Here is a 21,046-nt window from a genome sequence, read left to right as displayed (position 1 = left end):
AATGAAGTATGTCCTGCTTAGGACCTTTACAAATGGATAATATTCAGGCGAGACTAAAAAAAGGATGTATTTTGTATGTTTGGGCTTCTGTAGTGTGAGTTCTGATGCCCTGACAGTGTTCATATGCACATCTGCAGAAACTAGAAGGCCTAAGCTTTCTAATGATGCATCACACTCACAAAGAGCTCATTTAAACGTGTGCAGTTTAAGAATGATGTTATGACTCGATACAGAAACACATTTAGATTCAATAATAAATATCATTGTAGTAGATTTAGATGGTGGAGGAGGAGGAAGAGCCTGTTAACATGGATGGGTGGGGTTAACATGGGTGGGTGGGGTTAACATAGATGGGTGGGGTTAACATGGGTGGATGGGTAGGGTTAACATGGATGGGTGGGGTTAACATGGGTGGATGGGGTTAACATGGGTGGATGGGTGGGGTTAACATGGGTGCATGGGTGGGGTTAACATGGGTGCATGGGTGGGGTTAACATGGGTGCATGGGTGGGGTTAACATGGGTGCATGGGTGGGGTTAACATGGGTGGATGGGTGGGGTTAACATGGGTTGGGGTTAACATGGGTGGGTGTGTGTCGTTACCATGGGTGGGTGGGTGGGGTTGACATGGATGGGTGGGGTTAACATGGATGGGTGGGTGGGGTTAACATGGGTGGGTGGGGATAACATGGATGGGTGGGGATAACATGGATGGGTGGGTGGGGTTAACATGGATGGGTGGGGATAACATGAATTGGTGGGGTTAACATGGGTGGGTGTGTGTCGTTACCATGGGTGGGTGGGTGGGGTTGACATGGATGGGTGGGGTTAACATGGATGGGTGGGTGGGGTTAACATGGATGGGTGGGGATAACATGAATTGGTGGGGTTAACATGGGTGCATGGGTGGGGTTAACATGGGTGGATGGGTAGGGTTAACATGAACACGCCCCCATGTTATGGATGAACAGGCCCCCATGTTATGGATGAACAGGCCCCCATGAGGACGCTCAATGACCTCATGAAGCAAAGGGACAAAAAGGAAGCAATTGATTCTAATAATGTGGAATTATGGAACAAGTATCGAAACTTAAGACATGATGTGACCAAACTGAACAGAAGTAAAAGATGTTCTTATTATAAAGGTCAAATTAAAGATGTGATTATGCAAACGTTTGGGGAACATTAGATGAAACATTGGGAAAGAATAAAAAATCAACAAATACATTTCTGGAATCATAGTTTATTAAACCAAACCAGGTGAAACTGCAAACTATTTGAGTACATTTTTTAAAGATAAAATTCAAAAATATGGAAAAGACTGGACAAAAGGTAAATATATCTCTACACGATTTGCAGGAAAACAACTAAAACTCTGCAAACACGTAGCATCCTCAACCTAACTTGCCTATGCTAACTCGTGATTGGCTACTCAGCCTGTCAATCAAGCACCCGGCAGCAACGGGGCGATTCCTTCGTCACAGGTTGTATATATCTAAATATGTTTGATATGTAAAATGTACCGTTGTAAAAGTGACAGTTTCAGATCTAAAATGACAGAATTACAGGATGTTTTGTTTGATCGCGTCATTTCGATTCCAGTGAGTTTTGTATTAAATGCGTTAAAGGCGCAATGGATGATTTATCGGTGATTTGAGAACGCAGGCGGAAGTGCGCATGCTCACTCCCCCGTGCGGACTGATACAACACACACGTGCGTTTGTTTATTAGCGCAACGGATCACATCGCATCTCTCGTCTCCAGTAGATTTCTGTCCACTTCTGCGTCAGCTCGAACTGTCTTTCTCCGTCTTCATTTTGCCCCGTACACTGAGGGAACTATATTATGATAGATCCATGCGCTTAGGCACGCGGAAACGTGGGGACGAACCGCACGCGGCTGCAGGTGAGCGATAGGTGCGTTTTATGATTGATACGTGGCAGGACAAATGATTTATCCACGCCACGAGGAAATATGATTAAAAAAATTGCTGAAAAAAATCTTCCATTCCACCTTTAAACTATAAAGAATTTGAGCTTTTAAACGACACTTTGTTTTTTCTGATGTTTCCTGAAAAAGCTCCTTGCAGCGCCCCCTGCAGGTCTGTCTCAAAACAGACAAAAGTACCTCACATTTTGTCTTTATCATAATAAGACATGTTCTCTTACGACACAGTTTAAACAGAGCCAGCAGGGGGCGCACTTCAAACACACATTGAACCGTCACATAACAAAGACTTTGACAAGGTGGAAATGTTACACAGTTCTGCTTTAAGTTTAAACTCAAAATAAATGTATGTAAAGTGCGTAATAAATAAAATGGATTATTATTATTATTATTATTATTATCAAATCTGGCATGTTCTTCGTCACGTGTGGCTTTGGTCATGTGTTTGACAAACTTTACATCAGGAGCTAAAAGTGGTTATTACTTGATTATAACTTCCATTCATAACTGTCTGTGGCGCCCTCTGGTGGTCAAACACGGCGTGGCCACGAGCAGAAGACAGTTCTATTGGGCAGATTTACATTTAGTAAAATAACTTGATGATTTTGGACCGAATAAATAAAAGTGTCAGAGCTTCAGGTTTAAGACTAAAAACTGTTTTTGTCCCGCACTTTCTGCATTTTCCATTTCTCCGCGTGTCCGTGAACGCGGCGTCAGATGTGACTCATCCTGACGCGGCGCCGCTCCTGAACGCGCCGCTCCCGAACGCTCCCGAACGCGCCGCTCCCGAACGCTCCTGAACGCGCCGCTCCTGAACGCTCCTGAACGCGCCGCTCCCGAACGCTCCTGAACGCGCCGCTCCTGAACGCTCCCGAACGCGCCGCTCACGCGCCGCTCCTGAACGCTCCTGAACGCGCCGCGAAGCGCACATCTCCGCGACACCGACTCCTGTCTCCGGGCAAACACCTGCTGCGGAAGCCTTCTGCCACGTCCTGCCGCCTCCTGCCGCCTCCTGCCGCGTCTGCCGCTCCCTTCTCACAGCTTCTGCCGTTCTTCTTTCATTCCGCCTCTGAAACGCGCCAGCTTTCGCGTTTTTCCGCCGCGTCCCGGTTGTTGGCGCGTCGAGGCGTTGAATCGTTCCGCGTTTGTCCGCAGCTGCAGCGCAGAGTCACGGAGAGCTTCAGAACCGTGCGGAAAAGGTGAGAAAACACGCGCAGAGCCACACATTTCCCCGCGGCCTCACATATGTCCGGTTTCACGCACGGGAGTGTCTACACGCACCGCATCTGCCGCGCGGTTCCGCGGGAGAAAGACCCCGTAATAACGGCAGGTCACGGGCTCGAGTCCCAAACCGAGTCAAGAATCTTTATTTTTTAAGAAATTTATGATGAAAAATGAATGTTCTACTGCGAGACAGAGAGGCCTAGTTTAGACCTGGTTTAGTCCTGGTTTAGTCCTTGTTTATACCTGGTTTAGACCTGGTTTAGTCCTGGTTTAGTCCTGGTTTAGGCCTGGTTTAGTCCTGGTTTAGTCCTGGTTTATACCTGGTTTAGACCTGGTTTAGACCTGGTTTAGTCCTGGTTTAGGCCTGGTTTAGTCCTGGTTTAGTCCTGCTTTAGCCCTGGTTTATTCCTGGTTTAGACCTGGTTTTGTCCTGGTTTATTCCTGGTTTAGACCTGGTTTAGACCTGGTTTAGTGCTGGTTTAGACCTGCTTTAGACCTGGTTTATTCCTGGTTTAGACCTGATTTAGTCCTGATTTTGACCTAGTTTAGTCCTGGATTAGTCCTGGTTTGGACCTGGTTTAGTCCTGGTTTAGACCTGGTTTAGGTCTGGTTTGGGCCTGGTTTAAGCCTGGTTTAGACCTGGTTTAGTCCTGGTTTAGCCCTGGTTTAGACCTGGTTCAGTCCTGGTTTAGCCCTGGTTTAGTCCTGGTTTAGCCCTGGTTTAGTCCTGGTTTAGCCCTGGTTTAGTCCTGGTTTAGTCCTGGTTTAGTCCTGGTTCAGTCGTGGTTTAGACCTGGTTTACACCTGGTGTTTGTGGTTGAAGCCTGCTCTCTGGCGCCCCCAGATGGCGAAGGCAGACCAGCGCTTCGGTCAGAGAGACGGTTCGGACCAGAACTTCGATTACATGTTCAAGCTCCTGATCATCGGGAACAGTTCTGTGGGAAAGACCTCATTCCTCTTCAGATACGCAGACGACTCCTTCAGCAACTCCTTCGTCTCCACCGTCGGCATCGACTTCAAGGTCAAGACCGTTTACCGCAACGACAAAAGGATCAAGCTGCAGATCTGGGTACTGAACACGCACTGAACACGCACCTAGCACGCAACAGAGCTGAACACGCAACAGAGCTGAACACGCAACAGAGCTGAACGTGTGCGAGCAAGAGCTGAACATGCGCGAGAAAGTTCTCAACACATGCGAGAAAGTTCTGAACACATGCGAGAAAGATCTGAACACATGCGAGAAAGATCTGAACACATGCGAGAAAGATATGAACACGCAACAGAGCTGAACACGCGCGAGAAAGATCTGAACACGCGCGAGAAAGATCTGAACACGTGCGAGAAAGATATGAACACGCAACAGAGCTGAACACGCGCGAGAAAGATCTGAACACGCGCGAGTAAGATCTGAACACGTGCGAGAAAGATCTGAACACATGCGAGAAAGATCTGAACACGTGCGAGAAAGATCTGAACACGTGCGAGAAAGATCTGAACACGTGCGAGAAAGATCTGAACACGTGCGAGAAAGATCTGAACACGCCAAAGAGCTGAACATGCGCAAGAAAGATCTGAACATGCAACAGAGCTGAACACGCAACAGAGCTGAACACGCGCGAGAAAGATCTGAACACGCGCAAGAAAGATCTGAACACGCGCGAGAAAGATCTGAACACGTGCGAGAAAGATCTGAACACGCGCAAGGCAGATCTGAACATGCGCGAGAAAGATCTGAATGCGCGCAAGAAAGATCTGAACACGCGAGAGAAAGATCTGAACACGCACGAGAAAGATCTGAACACGTGCGAGAAAGATCTGAACACGCCAAAGAGCTGAACATGCGCAAGAAAGATCTGAACATGCAACAGAGCTGAACACGCAACAGAGCTGAACACGCGCGAGAAAGATCTGAACACGCGCGAGAAAGATCTGAACACGCGCGAGAAAGATCTGAACACGCGCGAGAAAGATCTGAACACGCGCGAGAAAGATCTGAACACGCGCGAGAAAGATCTGAACACGCGCGAGAAAGATCTGAACACGCGCGAGAAAGATCTGAACACGCGCGAGAAAGATCTGAACACGTGCGAGAAAGATCTGAACACGCCAAAGAGCTGAACATGCGCAAGAAAGATCTGAACATGCAACAGAGCTGAACACGCAACAGAGCTGAACATGCGCGAGAAAGATCTGAACACGCGCGAGAAAGATCTGAACACGCGCGAGAAAGATCTGAACACGTGCGAGAAAGATCTGAACGTGCGTGAGAAAGATCTGAACGCGCGCAAGGCAGATCTGAACATGCGCGAGAAAGATCTGAACATGCGCGAGAAAGATCTGAATGCGCGCAAGAAAGATCTGAACGAGCGCGAGAAAAAGATCTGAACGCACGAGAGAAAAAGATCTGAACGCACGAGAGAAAGATCTGAACGCACGAGAGAAAGATCTGAACGCGCGAGAGAAAGATCTGAACGCGCGAGAGAAAGATCTGAACGCGCGAGAGAAAGATCTGAACTGGAAATATCAGATTGTGGCTCTTAACAAAGCGAGTGCCGTGCGGCCATAAACAGGAAACAGCTGTGGCTAACGTGCTTTGCTAGGTTTGTGTTGCTAACGTGCTTTGCTAGGTTTGTGTTGCTAACGTGCTTTGCTAGCTTTATGTTGCTAACGTGCTTTGCTAGTTTTGTATTGCTAACGTGCTTTGCTAGCTTTATGTTGCTAACGTGCTTTGCTCCAGTGTGGGACATTTCATCACTTAAAACAGGGTCACAGAGAGAAAAGACTGCTCCTGTCCTGTGCTGTGATTGGTCCGATGATGGTCCAGCATGATTTTGTTGGTCTGCTCTGATTGGCCGCCGCCTCCTGCTGTGCGTCTCCAGGGAAACCGTTGATGAGCAGCTGTTGTCATGGAAACAGAGGATAAAAAGAGTTTGGAAGATAGACTCTGCTGCTGGTTTGGTCCTGTCCAAGTCCTGGCTAAGTCCTGGTTTAGTCCTGGTTTAGTCTTGGTTTAGTCCTGGTTTAGTCCTGGTTTAGTCCTGGTTTAGTCCTGGTTTAGTCCTGGTTTAGACCTGGTTTAGACCTGGTTCAGACCTGGTTTAGATCTGGTTCAGACCTGGTTTAGACTTGGTTTGGACCCGGTTTAGACCTGATTCAGACCTGGTTTAGACCTGTTTTAGTCCTGGTTTAGACCTGGTTTAGACCTGGTTTAGTCCTGGTTTAGACCTGGTTCAGACCTGGTTTAGACCTGGTTTAGACCTGGTTCAGACCTGGTTTAGACTTGGTTTGGACCCGGCTTAGACCTGATTCAGACCTGGTTTAGACCTGGTTTAGTCCTAGTTTAGACCTGGTTTAGACCTGGTTTAGATCTTTTACTGACCTGGTTCTGACTCTCTGTCTCCCCCTGCAGGACACGGCGGGACAGGAGCGTTACCGTACCATCACGACGGCGTATTACCGCGGGGCGATGGGTTTCATCCTCATGTACGACATCACCAACGAGGAGTCCTTCAACGCTGTGCAGGACTGGTACAGAACCACTTAGACTGGTTACAGTCCGGGTTTTGTCTAGTTAAAATTCAGGTTTAGTCTGGTTATAATCCAGGTTTAGTCTGGTTATAATCCAGGTTTAGTCTGGTTGTAATACAGGTTTAGTCTGGTAATAATCCAGATTTAGTCTGGTTATATTCCGGGTTTAAGGGGTGTGTAAAACTGTTTCAATCCAGTTTCAGAACTTTGAACATAATAAAAGTTTATTTAGCGTCGGATTGAAAGTCAAATATTCATCGGTGTTAAAAACCAGACCTGGTTCTGGCCTGGTTCAGACCTGGTTCTGGCCTGGTTTAGACCTGGTTCTGGCCTGGTTCAGGCCTGGTTCTGGCCTGGTTTAGACCTGGTTCTGGCCTGGTTCAGGCCTGGTTCAGACCTGATTCTGGCCTGGTTCTGTCCTGGTTCAGACCTGGTTCAGACTTGATTGAGTCCTGGTTCTGGCCTGGTTCAGACCTGGTTCTGGCCTGGTTCAGACCTGATTGAGTCCTGGTTCTGGCCTGGTTCAGACCTGGTTCTGGCCTGGTTCAGACCTGGATCTGGCCTGGTTCAGGCCTGGTTCAGACCTGGATCTGGCCTGGTTCAGACCTGGTTCTGGCCTGGTTCAGGCCTGGTTCAGGCCTGGTTCAGGCATGGTTCTGGCCTGGTTCAGACCTGGTTCTGGTCTGGTTCAGACCTGATTGAGCCCTGGTTCTGCCTGGTTTAGACCTGGTTCTGGCCTGGTACAGACCTGGTTCAGACCTGTTTTTGGCCTGGTTCAGACCTGATTCTGGCCTGGTTCTGTCCTGGTTCAGACCTGGTTCAGACTTGATTGAGTCCTGGTTCTGGCCTGGTTCAGACCTGGTTCTGGCCTGGTTCAGACCTGATTGAGTCCTGGTTCTGGCCTGGTTCAGACCTGGTTCTGGCCTGGTTCAGACCTGGATCTGGCCTGGTTCAGGCCTGGTTCTGGCCTGGTTCAGACCTGGTTCTGGTCTGGTTCAGACCTGATTGAGCCCTGGTTCTGCCTGGTTTAGACCTGGTTCTGGCCTGGTACAGACCTGGTTCTGGCCTGGTACAGACCTGGTTCAGACCTGTTTTTGGCCTGGTTTAGACCTAGTTCTGGCCTGGTTTAGATCTGGTTCTGGCCTGGTTCAGCCCTGGTTTAGATCTGGTTCTGGCCTGGTTTAGATCTGGTTCTGGCCTGGTTCAGCCCTGGTTCTGGCCTGGTTCAGACCTGATTGAGTCCTGGTTCAGCCCTGGTTCTGGCCAGGTTCAGACCTGGTTCTGGCCTGGTTCAGGCCTGCTTCTGGCCTGGTTCAGACCTGGTTCAGACCTGGTTCTGGCCTGGTTCAGCCCTGGTTCTGGCCTGGTTCAGCCCTGGTTCTGGCCTGGTTCAGCCTGGTTCAGCCCTGGTTCTGGTCTCTTTCAGGGCGACTCAGATTAAGACGTACTCGTGGGATAACGCTCAGGTGATCATGGTCGGGAACAAATGTGACATGGACGAAGAGCGAATCGTTCCTCCAGAGAAAGGAAAGCACCTGGCAGACCAGCTGGGTATGTACAAGTACTACTACTGCAAATACTACTGCAAATACTACTTCAAACACCTGGCAGACCAGCTGGGTATGTACAAGTACTACTACTGCAAATACTACTGCAAATACTACTTAAAAACACCTGGCAGACCAGCTGGGTACATACAAGTACTACTACTGCAAATACTACTGCAAATACTACTTCAAACACCTGGCAGACCAGCTGGGTACGTACAAGTACTACTACTGCAAATACTACTGCAAACACCTGGCAGACCAGCTGGGTACGTACAAGTACTACTACTGCAAATACTACTGCAAATACTACTGCAAACACCTGGCAGACCAGCTGGGTACGTACAAGTATTACTACTGCAAATACTACTGCAAATACTACTACAAACACCTGGCAGACCAGCTTGGTACGTACAAGTACTACTACTGCAAATACTACTGCAAACACCTGGCAGACCAGCTGGGTACGTACAAGTACTACTACTGCAAATACTACTGCAAATACTACCGCAAACCCCTGGCAGACCAGTTGGCTACGTACAAGTACTACAACTGCAAATACTACTTCAAACACCTGGCAGACCAGCTGGGTACGTACAAGTACTACCACTGCAAATACTGCAAATACTACTGCAAACACCTGACAGACCAGCTGGGTACGAACAAGTACTACTACTGCAAATACTGCAAATACTACTGCAAACACCTGGCAGACCAGCTGGGTACGTAGTAGTACTACTACTGCAAATACTGCAAATACTACTGCAAATACTACAGCAAACTCCTGGCAGACCAGCTGGGTACGTACAAGTACTGCTACTGAAAATACTGTAAATACTACTGCAAATACTACTTCAAACACCTGGCAGACCAGCTGGATACGTACAAGTACTGCTACTGCAAATACTGTAAATACTACTGCAAATACTACTGCAAACACCTGGCAGACCAGCTGGGTACATACAAGTACTACTACTGCAAATACTGTAAATACTACTGCAAATACTACTGCAAACACCTGGAAAAACAGCTGGGTACGTACAAGTACTACTACTGCAAATACTACTGCAAACACCTGGCAGACCAGCTGGGTACGTACAAGTACTCCTACTGCAAATACTACTGCAAATACTACTGCAAACACCTGGCAGACCAGCTGGATACGTACAAGTACTACTACTGCAAATACTGCTAATATACTACTGCAAATACTACTGCAAATACTCCTGCACATCCTCCTGTACTAGCGGGCCTCTCCCTCTCTTGCACCCCCTGCTGCAGGGTTCGAGTACTACGAGGCGAGTGCAAAGGAGAACATAAACGTGCGTCAGGTGTTCGAGCGTCTGGTGGACATCATCTGTGTGAAGATGTCAGAGCGCGTGGACGTGGAGGCTCCAGCGCTGCCGGGAACCAAGACTACGCGACTGACGGATAAACCCGCGCAGCTCCCTCAGAAGTGCTGCTGAAGCCACAGCCACGCCCTCACGCCACCGCCGCGCTCCCCTAGTCTGCACGCTCACTCTGCGCCCTCTGCTGGTCACTCATACCACACCCTCTGCTGGACATGCTGGCACTGCGCCCTCTGCTGGTCACAGACAGGCGTGAGCAGCGGTCGGCAGAGATCACACACTGCTGCCAGCAGACGGCGCCACACTGATGCCAGCAGAGGTGACCGCGCGTCTCGACGTTGCTGTGCAGGATACGGGAGCGTTAGCGCTGGCTTTGCTGCGCAGAATACGGGAGCGTTAGCGCTGCCGTTGCTGCGCAGAATACGGGAGCGTTAGCGCTGACGTTGCTGCGCAGAATACGGGAGCATTAGTGCTGACGTTGCTGCGCAGAATACGGGAGCGTTAGCGCTGACTTTGCTGTGCAGAATACGTTAGCGTTAGCGCTGGCGCTGGCGTTCAAGGAAGTGAGCAGAGCGTTTGTTTCTGTGACGTGTTCCGCTATAGTGGGCAAAGGCGGTACTGCCTGTAGAAGTGTTCTGAACGTCTGATCACTGCCGTCCACCGCCCGCTCGCCACATGTCGAGTCAAACGCCATCTTTACTCTGAAATGTAGATGTAGTATATTTACAAGTCTACTGCTGTTTTGTGGATTTAGGGGCGAAACGTCCCCGATTACGTCAATATTTTAGGCAGTAAAAAAAGACAAAACTGTGTGTGCCATTGCGTTTAAACATTTCAATAAAGTTGCCAAAAGACGCACAAACCTTGTTGATAGAAGTGTGTCGTTTAATGTAATGAAGGAAAAACAAAATGGCGGTCGTTTACGTCCTTCAGAGTAATAACTGTTTTGTGATCTAAAGTGGAATCAAAGACGGTGAAAACCCAAACGCCTTCTGAGCCAGCAGAGAGAAGTCTGACTGATTTATTTATTTATTTGTTTATTGTGTGTTGTTTTGGAGGGTCTTTTTTCCACTTCAGGTCGTGAAACGCTGCCCTTGTCTGGATTCACAGGGTAAAAGAAAAAGCACTGATGATAAAACCGTGGACCACACGTTAGCTGAAGCACGGGAGAATAAATAGGATAATTTTTCATGTTTCGTTCCGAGTTGAAACGTCTGAGCTCAGCACTGCCACCAGCAGGGGGCGCCGCACTGATGCCAGCAGGGGGCGCCACACTGATGAGCACTGCCGCCGTTCCACAAAAAGCTGATTCTGCCGTTTGAAAAAGACTCAAATAAAAGACTTGTGTGGGCTCAGGGCTGCAGCCACACAGTGCCATGCTGCTAATGCTAACAGCTGCTAATGCTAAAACACAGCTAATGCTAAAACATGGTTAAAGCTAACCGCTGTTAATGCTAAAACATTATTAATGTTAAAACACTGCTAATGCTAACTGCAGCTAATGCTTAAACACTGCTAATGTAGGGTGACCAGATTTTTGGACACAGCCGGATTGGACTGGTGGTGTTAGCGGTGCAGTTAGCGGTGCAGTTAGCATTGCAGTTAGCGGTGCAGTTAGCGGTGTTGTTAGCATTGCAGTTAGCGATGCTGTTAGCGGTGCTGTTAGCGGTGCAGTTAGCGGTGTGTCTTTCCCCCTGTGTTTAGAGTTCGGTCAGCTGGGGGCAGCGCTTGACTTTGGTTTGGTCATTAAAATCCTCTCAGCGGCTGCAGCCCTGTTTGCCACGCCCACTCCTCCTCCGCGACCAATCCCGAGCCCCTCCCGGTCACATGGTGTTGTCTTTCGTTCCGTGCGATTGTCGCGTGCTTTTCAGATCGTTGTCGTGAGGGCCGTCGTGTCGTGCAGTAATTTCGATAAAGATTTGGGGCGTGTGTGGATTTTCACGTCTGTTTCTGAGTTTCACAAGCCCAAAAAAACTCTCCGCTAAACGTTTATAATAATTTAACGGTTTATGACGTTTCAGAAACAGATCTTAAATAAAATGATACGTCTCGTGCTCGTTAGCGATTAGCCTAGAAACAAATTTATGACGTTTAATTTAACAAAATAATAATAATAAAGGGAAAATGCACTTCTGAAGCTGTGGGCAGAGCTGCGGATGTCTAAGAAGAGCGTGATTGGTCAAACAGTTGGCACGCTTCAAACTCCGCCCCCTGTAGCAGCTTCCATCAAACCCAGGCCAGTGTGATGCCTCATGTGGCCACTGGAGGCAGCACACACAATGCTGCAGATGGACAACGCCATTAAAACACCTAAAACTCAATGAATTCCGTGTTTAGTCTGACTTAATAAACTTATTTTGAAGCTGTATTTATTATTACATCTATTATTATATTAGTATTATCTATTTATGTATCAATCTAATTATTAAAATGCATAAATAACACATTATATGTTTGTATTTATGTGCAGCGGAAAAGCGTTTTAAACAGCTCGAGTCAACACTGCTAATGCTAACTGCTCCTGATGTTAAAACACTGCTAATGCTAAAACCCTGCTTATGCTAACCATTGCTAATGCTAAAACACTGCTAATGTAGGGTGACCAGATTTTGGGACACACCCGGGTTGGACTGGGGTAGTGGTGCTGTTAGCGGTGCTGTTAGTGGTGCAGTTAGGGGCGCCGTTAGCGGAGCAGTTTGCAGTGCAGTTAGCAGTGCAGTTATCGGTGCTGTTAGCGGTGCAGTTAGCAGTGCAGTTATCGGTGCTGTTAGCGGTGCAGTTAGCGATGCAGTTATCGGTGCTGTTAGCGGTGCAGTTGGCTGTGCTGATAGCAGTGCAGTTAGCGGCGCAGTTAGCGGTGCTTTTGATTAGCTATTTTTAAATGTATTTTTCTGACCGTTTTGTGCCGGATGCCCTTCCCTTTCACACAGTTTTGTGACTTTAACTCAGAAACAGGCGCGACAAAACGAGAAAAACCCTGTGGACTTGTGCGTTTTCCCCATGAATATTTGCAAGTATATCCCGCCGCCGTGTTCCGTAGCTACACGCGTGTCATGAACGTTCTTTTCTCGGTGACGTGTAAAGATAGAGCTAGAAGTGTTATTTATTTTTATGCCGTCGTAAAAGCAGATGATTATTCATATTATCCATGTAGAGTTTTTCTGTCAAATCGTCGTCTCCTGAAAAATCGGAGCAAAAGCACAAAGTGATTGTACAAATATTGTGAATGTTTGTATATTATAGATGCAATTTAGTAATAAATAAAACACTTTAATCAGTAACTTACTTTGACTGGTGTCGGTTCATTTGTTCCTTCTTTATTTGTCTTTGTTTTGTAACAGTTTGAGTCAAACTTATTATCTTATTTTGTCCTTGGGTTTCAGTCACTGTTGCCATAGTAATTATCAATTCATAACACAATATAATATCCATTGAATGGTCCTCAAAATGTCCCCTTCACACAGGAAGCTGAAACGTCACTTCAGTCTAAAAGAGTCTTTATTTAGGTTTTTAATTCATAAGCATCATATTTTGTACTGAATAGATTACATACTTTTATTTAAATATGAATATCAACATTTCTATTAAGTTGTTATTTTCCACATTACAACATTTGTTTTATTTTGAAATTTACATTAAAGTTAAGAGTGGGCGTGTTTCCGCAGTCCCACAGTTTGAACCAATCACACGCTCTGTTGTGGCTCCGCTCTTTAATCCGACTCAAGCCTCCGCTCAACTCAAAAGCCCGAAAACGAAGATAAAACCCCGAAGTGAGACGCTTTTCCTGGATTAAACTCTTCGCCGCGGCCCGGAGCGTCTACCGGAGCTTCTATCGGAGCGTCTACCGGAGCTTCACCTGGAGCTTCACCTGGAGCTTCTCCCGGAGCTTCTCCCTCTTCTGCCGGAGCTTCACCCGGAGCTTCTCCCGGAGCTTCTCCCGGAGCTTCTCCCGGAGCTTCTCCCTCTTCTGCCGGAGCTTCTCCCGGAGCTTCTCCCGGAGCTTCTCCTTCTCCCGGAGCTTCTCCTTCTCCCGGAGCTTCACCCTCTTCCCCCGGAGCGTCTACCAGAGCTTCTCCCGGAGCTTTTCACGTTCTTCCCCGGGGTTTAAGCTGGTTTTCGGCCGCGGCGGGATGAAAGCTCCGTAAGCCGAGATAAACTCATTAACAGCTCATCTTATTGTTACACAGATAATGTTGGATACATTGCATTCTAAAATAGTGCTTTTTAATTTGAATGTAATGTATTATTTTGTTGTTATAACACGGTATATTACAAACTTTACCACAAACTATACTTTTATGAAGCTCAAATGCAATTTTTATTTTTATTTTCAGCGTTCGACGTCAAGAGATTAATTCTATTGAACATTGAGACTTTTTAAACACATTTTAAACCAAATAAAGGTGTAAATCTGAAATAGTTTATTCTCTTTTGACATTTAAATTTAATAATGTCTCTATTTATATATATATATATATATATATATATATATATATATATATATATATATATATATATATATATATATATATATATATATATATCAAATCAAATCAATTTATTTTTGTAAGGCCCAAAATCAAAACAACAGTCGCCTCTGAGGGCCGAATCAACAATGTCTGTGGTGGCGATGGAGTCAGACAATGTCTGTGGTGGCGATGGAGTCAGACAATGTCTGTGGTGGCGAGGGACGATGTCCCAGGGTCCTCTGTCCTTAGACTCTCCTTCTCGGCCAGGAAAAACTACAAAAAAAACCTCTTTGGGAAAAAAGCGTAGAAACCTGGAGGAGTTCCAGTGAAGGAGAGATCCGACTCTCACAGACGGACAGACGGACACGAGGGAGACACGAGGGAGACTTCCCCCAGCATAGTTACTCCTAGGGCAGCATAGCTAGAGCTGTGGATTTATATTTCTGTTCCTAACTAGTCTGACCATAAGCGATTTTGAAGAGGAACGTTTTAAGCCTGGACTTAAATGAAGAGACTGTATAGGAAGTCTGACTATATCAATATATGATAACATAGAGTCTGTAAGACAAATGCTGACGAGTCAACACACATATATATTAAATATTAGATATTAGATTTAGATTATATTAGATTATATATATTATATAGATATTAGATTATATCTATTATATATATAATATATATATATATATATATATATATATATATATATATAATATATATAATCTAATATCTATATAATATATATAATCTAATATTTAATATATATATATGTGTGTCGACTCGTCAGCATTTGTCTTACAGACTCTATGTTTGAACTAAACAATTGTATTTTTTCCTTTGTAATAGAGTTTAACATGTTTTTATTCATGCTTTTAAAAGCTTAATCGAGCCTCAGTGAAAGTGACAATGTCAGACCCGAGTCGTCCAGACCGGAGTCCGGACCCGGTTCTAGACCAGGACCAGGGAGATCCGGACATCCTCAAGTCTCCCAACGACCCAAAGAAATACAGGTTTGTGACTTTGCGCAGAACAAAACTCTGATCATGATCTGATTTCTGGAGTAGTCTGATTATGTAAATCTCTATGACAGGTTTTTACGATTCTCTAATGTTGACTTTATCTGGTGTATTTATACATGTTGTACTTATAAATCGAGCAGGTATTTGTGGAGAAAACGTGGAAAAATCTGTAGAAACTGACAGGAAGTGACATCACAGTGACGCTCATTCCAGATGTTTATGCAGAATTTAAGATGGACCATTTTTGACTAAAGTTGATTTAAACAAAATAAAATCTCTTGTATGTTTTTATTTGTCAAAAAAAATAATTGTGATGTTCGATGAGTTTTGGCCCAGTTTTTGCTGCTGAAATTATAAACCTAAAAATGTGCTATTATGTGATAATATTGTTATAACTTTTAGCCAAAATCTAAATATATTTATCTTACTGCATTTTAGTTCAATGAGTGGTCAGACCTGTAGGGGGCGCTTTAATGTTCACAATGAGCAGGTTTTTACAAGGAAAAAGGACGATTAACAGGACATTATTGTTTAAACTTCGACTCATTTGAATAAAGACTGGTCACCGTATGAGGCAGTTTGACCCGCCCTGGACCCGCACTGGACCCACCCTGGACCCGCACTGGACCCGCACTGGACCCGCCCCTGCCCTCTCTAATGATAAGAGCATTACAGACTCATGTGAAACTCTGTTCTTCTTCCTCAGATACTTAGAGCTGTCGAACGGCCTCAGAGTTCTGCTGATCTCTGACCTCAGCTTGAGCTCTAAGTCCTGCTCCTCTCAGCTCCAGGACAGTCCAGAGGAGGCGTCTGGGGAGGGGGAGGCGTCTGGGAAGGGGGAAGGCGTGCAGCCACAGAATACCTCAGAGAAACAGGTTGTGTGTTTAAGAATCTCATATTAAAACATACTGCAGCTGCGCCTCCATGTGGCCACTAACCTGTACTTCACCTAACACATACTTTAGTTTAACTTTATTATTTTACACACAAACAGAAATATTCAATTGTGATTTTTCTGCCTGGTTTTGTGATTTATGTTTTAATAAAGTTCATATTTTAAACTCGTCCAGGAGAATTGAACGACTAAACTAATAAAAGAACATGTTACATTTTGAGAGTATGACAACAATAAAACAGCTTCTATTAATTCTGTTGAATACAATTTAAAAAATATATATAAATGTAATAAGCCAGTTGAAAGCTTTTTATGGAGCTTTTAGGACACGCTGTGAGCAGGAGTTACAGTCTAATCTAGACGTTACAAATGCATGGATAAGTTTTTCAGCATCGGTTTTAGGCCGGATTCTTCTGATTTTATCTATATTACGCAGATGGAAATAGGTTGTTTTACAGGCTTGATTTATATGAGCTTTAAACGAGAGCTCCTGGTCAAATAAGACTCTGAGGTTTCTTACAGTAGAACTGGAGGCTACACTGACATTGTCCAGTGTGACTATCTGCTCAGAGAAAGCATCTCGTACATGTTTAGGACCAGCACAATGACCTCGGTTTGTTCAGGGTTAAGAAGCAGATCATTAAGTGTCATCCAGGTTTTTATCTCCTTCACACAAGCACTAAGTCTGTCTACTTGATCGCTCTGATCAGGTTTCATTGATAAATACAGCGTACAGACTAAACCAGGACTAAACCAGGACTAAACCAGGTCTAAACCAGGTCTACACCAGGTCTAAACCAGGACTAACCCTCTTTCAGGCTGCTGCTGCTCTGTGTGTGGCTGTGGGAAGCTTCAGTGATCCAGACGATCTTCCAGGACTTGCTCACTTCCTGGAGCACAGTGAGTCCAGATCCTCCTTAAGTTAGGCCGGGTCAGACCGGGTCAGACCGGGTCAGGCCGGGTCAGACCGGGTCAGACCGGGTCAGACCGGGTCAGACCGGGTTAGGCTGGACTTCTCATATAAATCTCATAACCGTCTCTCAAGTTTTCTTCTTAGTCTTTATGATCACTTTTCTTTACTTGCCCTTTAGTTTTGGTCAGCAAAAATATGACAAAAACATTAACAAAATTATGTAGTCGACAAAATGATCACTGGTGGAAGTGTCCTTTATCTCCCCGTGTCGTTAGCATACAAGCTAAAGCTAAGCTCTGCACAGCTGCAACAACACAAACTACTGGACTTATCAACTTTTGACTGTGCCTCATATAGACTATTTCTCTTCTGAATGTGGACTATTGTTTATAAACCTCAATTATGTCCAAAAGAATGGAACAAATCCTCCCAAACTGAATCCAAAAAGATCAGACAGGATTCATGACAAACGACACACACAAGACAACACAAGACCATCTTTACACACAATGAGACAAACACAAACACCACTAAACAAAGATGGAAGAATAAGTCTGGACTTATTTATTTAAAGTAATAAACACAAAAGTAGATGAGTTAATTATGATAAATATTGGGGCACTTTACGATGGTCACATGACAGATCCACTGACTCTGGACAGAGGGGTCAGACAGGGCTGTGCCTGGTCTCTCCTCCTGTTTGCTTTGCACATGGAACTATTTGCCCAATTTATGAGACAATTAAAAACAATTCACAGTTGATGGAACATAAAATTGACACTTTTACAAGACTTTGGACTAGATGGGACATTTTTTAGCAAGGTCGTTTTTTTGTTATTTTGTTTTTTGTTGGTTTAAGAGTTGCATCTTGTCTTCGATTCGTTTGTGATACGTTGTGTAGCTCTGTGTGTATCTAACGTGTGAGTGTTCTGTGTGTGTTGTGTGTGTGTTGTGTGTGTGTGGTGTGTGTGTTGTGTGTGTGTGTGTGCGCGTGTGTGTTGTGTGTGTGTTGTGTGTGTGTGTGTGTGTGTTGTGTGTGTGTGTGTGTGTGTGTATATGTGTGTGTGTGTGTGTGTGTTGTGTGTGTGTGTGTGTGTGTGTTGTGTGTGTGTGTGTGTGTGTGTGTGTGTGTTGTGTGTGTGTGTGTGTGTGTGTTGTGTGTGTCTGTTGTGTATCAGTGGTGTTCATGGGAAGTGAGAAGTTTCCAGAGGAAAACGACTTTGACGCTTTTCTGAAGAAACACGCAGGAAGTGACAACGCTTTCACCGACTCTGAACGCACCGTGTTCTACTTCCACATCGAGGAACGACACTTCAGATCCGCTCTGGACAGGTTAGAGACCAGGACCGGGACCAGGACCAAGACTAAACCAGGACTAAACCAGGACTAAACCAGGTCTAAACCAGGTCTAAACCAGGTCTAAACCAGGTCTAAACCTGGTCTAAAGCTGATCTAAAGCTGATCTGGTGCAGATGGTCTCAGTTCTTCGTGTGTCCTCTGATGGTTGAAGATGCTGTGGATCGAGAGCTGGAGGTCGTGGACAGCGGTCAGTTCTGTTTAGTTTATGGGTCATTAGTTTATATTTTGGAAATGTTAAGTCACAATATTCATCTAAAATGACTATAAAAGAAAAAAGTCTGGTTTAGGTTGAAATGTGTGGGCAGGAGCGTGTCTGGGGGGTAGGGGGCGTGTCTGAGTGGGCAGGGGGCGTGTCTGGGGGCGTGTCTGAGTGGGCAGGGGGCGTGTCTGGGGGGCATGGGGGCGTATCTAAATTCAGTGTCTCTCACAGAGTTCCAGTTGGCTCGGTCGTCAGACTCTCAGCGCAAAGAAATGCTTTTCGGAAGTCTCTCCAAACCTGGACATCCAATGGGCAAGTTCTCCTGGGGTAAGAACACAACTAAACCAGGTCTGAACCAGGTCTAAACCAGGTCCAAACCAGGACTAAACCAGGACTAAACCAGGACTAAACCAGGTCTAAACCAGGTCTAAACTAGGTCTAAACCCGGTCCATCACACTATCTTTGAGGGTCAGGATGAAGAAAATGCTGTCACGGCTGTGAAAAGTGGAGTCCACAGTCCGACAGTCACCGGGCTTCAAGCTGCAACAAAGCATTAAATTACATGAACTCATACGCAAGAATAAGAATAAATATAGCCGCAAGCGGCAATGATCGGCCCTCGCCACGCCGCCGCCACGCCGCAAGAGGAGGGGGCGCTAACGCGCCCCAATTGTCCTTTTATTGCGCCTACTGCTGAATCTGTGACGCTGTCACATCTTCTCCCCTTTGTTTTACCATCAAAAAGCAATTTTATTTTGAATTCTTGGCACAATGTGCGGCTTTGCCGCACAGACACCGTGACTCTTTGAATAAAAATGTGGATCACTTTTGATGGTCCACCCCTGAAGATGAGTCTCACCAAATTTCAGGTTAATAGGACTAACGCCCTAAGAGGAGTTTGTGAAAGTATAAAGTGTAAACATGTTCTGGCGATTTCCCCATTGGAATAACATGGAAGGTTTCGGTCATCGTTACGGCAACGCCATAACAATTATGACATGGCTCTCATTGACTTTTTTGATGGGGATGCTAAAATTGAGTTGTGTGTCAAATTTCATATAATTTCGCAAAACTAAACATTTAACCTCCATATAAAATCTGTAGGGGGCGCTGTGGCGCCAAATGAATTTATTTCACTTCAAGTGGGTTTAGGGCAAAGAGTTTAACAACTGATTCTAATTTGACGCAATTCGGACTTTATCTGCGCAAACGGCAGAAATTTTAAATATGGGAGATTTCTGAAATTCTAGCTGCAGTTTGCGGCTTCGCCGCACAGAGACCGTGAGAGGTATCAATGTAATTTGGATAACTTTTGATGTCCCACTCCTCAGTAGCATTTTCACCAAATTTCAGCTTTTTAGGGCCAACGCCCTGGGAGGAGTTCGTAAAAGTACGACGTTTGGAAAAACTCCAAAATCATGTTTAGCCATTTTTGAAGCAATATGGCCGACATTTGGTTGGGCGGACGGCGTTGCCGTAATAATATTTTTTACTTCTCTTGTCACCATCTACCTCTGCGCCAAATTTCATGATTCTACGATCAGATTTTTTTTGGGTCATTTCCCATCTCTCAATGCATTTTTGGTACATTTGGGGGCGCTGACGCGCCAATTTTTTTTATTTTAGAAAAGGGAAATAGCCAGGATGTAGAGAGGCACGAGTTTTAGAGGTGTGCAAATTTTTGTGACTTTTCGTCAATGTTCACTGGGTGAAAAATAGGGGGGTTGGTCCCGAGAAGAAGAAGAAGAATTAAAGCCGCAAGCGGCATCCAACGGCCCTCGCGGGCCGCCGGCCTTCCGACTCTGCTCTTTTGACTTGATAAAGATGGCGCCCTTATTGTGTGTTGAATAAAAAAAGAACTTGACAGACGGCGACACATTGGACATGGCCAATCCAGTGCAAATCAACACAAGTGTCAGTCAAATTTGCTGCTCCGCCGCACAGAGACCGTGACACTTGGAATAAAAATATGGATAACTTTTGATGCCCCGCTTGTGTAGATGATATTTCCCAAAGTAAAGCTTGATCGAGCTATTGCCCACGGAGGAGTTTGTTAAAGTGTGAAGCGTAAATGTGAACATTTCAAGGATTTGGCGTTTTTCCCATTTGTGACAGTATATTTGCAGCTCCACGGCACAGAGACCGTACCACTTAAAATCAAAATATGGATAACTTTTGATGCCCCGTTTGTGTAGATGATTTTCCCCAAATATGAGCTTGATCGGGCAATCGCCCTAGGAGGAGTTCGTTAAAGTGTGAAGCGTAAAAATGTGGTGATTTTAGAGATTTCGCTGTTTTCCCATTTCTGACATATATTTGCGGGTCCGCCACACAGAGACCGTAGCACTTAGAATCAAAATATGGGTAAGTTTTGATGCCCCGCTTGTGTAGATGATATTCTCCAAATATGAACTTGATCGGACAATCGCCCTAGGAGGAGATGTTAAAGTGTGAAGCGTAAAAATGTGGTGATTTGAGCGATTCTACGATTTTCCCATAAGGATAACATGGGATGTTTCTGTCAACGCTACGGTTACGCCGTACAAAATATGACTTTGGCTCTCATACTTTTATGATCAGGATGGCAAATT

General features: G+C 45.4%; 2 protein-coding genes across 2 annotated transcripts in view; both read left to right on the top strand.

Moving 5' to 3' along the window:
* Positions 1-2,929: 2,929 nt before the first annotated feature.
* rab3b (RAB3B, member RAS oncogene family) lies at positions 2,930-12,878 on the top strand. Its single transcript, XM_072438837.1, has 5 exons — positions 2,930-3,145; positions 4,015-4,239; positions 6,583-6,701; positions 8,128-8,252; positions 9,530-12,878. The coding sequence occupies exons 2-5, from the start codon at positions 4,015-4,017 to the stop codon at positions 9,712-9,714; spliced, it is 654 nt and encodes a 217-aa protein (XP_072294938.1). The 5' UTR covers positions 2,930-3,145; the 3' UTR covers positions 9,715-12,878.
* A 2,097-nt stretch (positions 12,879-14,975) lies between these two features.
* LOC140354354 (nardilysin-like) overlaps positions 14,976-21,046 on the top strand; it is a 30,003-nt gene continuing 23,932 nt past the window's right edge. Inside the window, exons 1-6 of the mRNA XM_072439327.1 lie at positions 14,976-15,079; positions 15,795-15,963; positions 16,802-16,883; positions 18,075-18,228; positions 18,369-18,442; positions 18,686-18,781. Coding sequence (XP_072295428.1) covers positions 14,976-15,079; positions 15,795-15,963; positions 16,802-16,883; positions 18,075-18,228; positions 18,369-18,442; positions 18,686-18,781 — 679 coding nt within the window. The remainder of the gene's footprint in view (positions 15,080-15,794; positions 15,964-16,801; positions 16,884-18,074; positions 18,229-18,368; positions 18,443-18,685; positions 18,782-21,046) is intronic.

The sequence above is a fragment of the Eucyclogobius newberryi genome, unplaced genomic scaffold (assembly GCF_026437365.1).
Source record: "Eucyclogobius newberryi isolate DKJ021-1_F unplaced genomic scaffold, fEucNew1.0.hap1 SCAF_9, whole genome shotgun sequence".
Classification (NCBI taxonomy): Eukaryota; Metazoa; Chordata; class Actinopteri; order Gobiiformes; family Gobiidae; genus Eucyclogobius; species Eucyclogobius newberryi.
The sequence above is the reverse complement of the archived record's forward strand: the minus strand, read 5'-3'. Positions and strand labels throughout refer to the sequence as shown.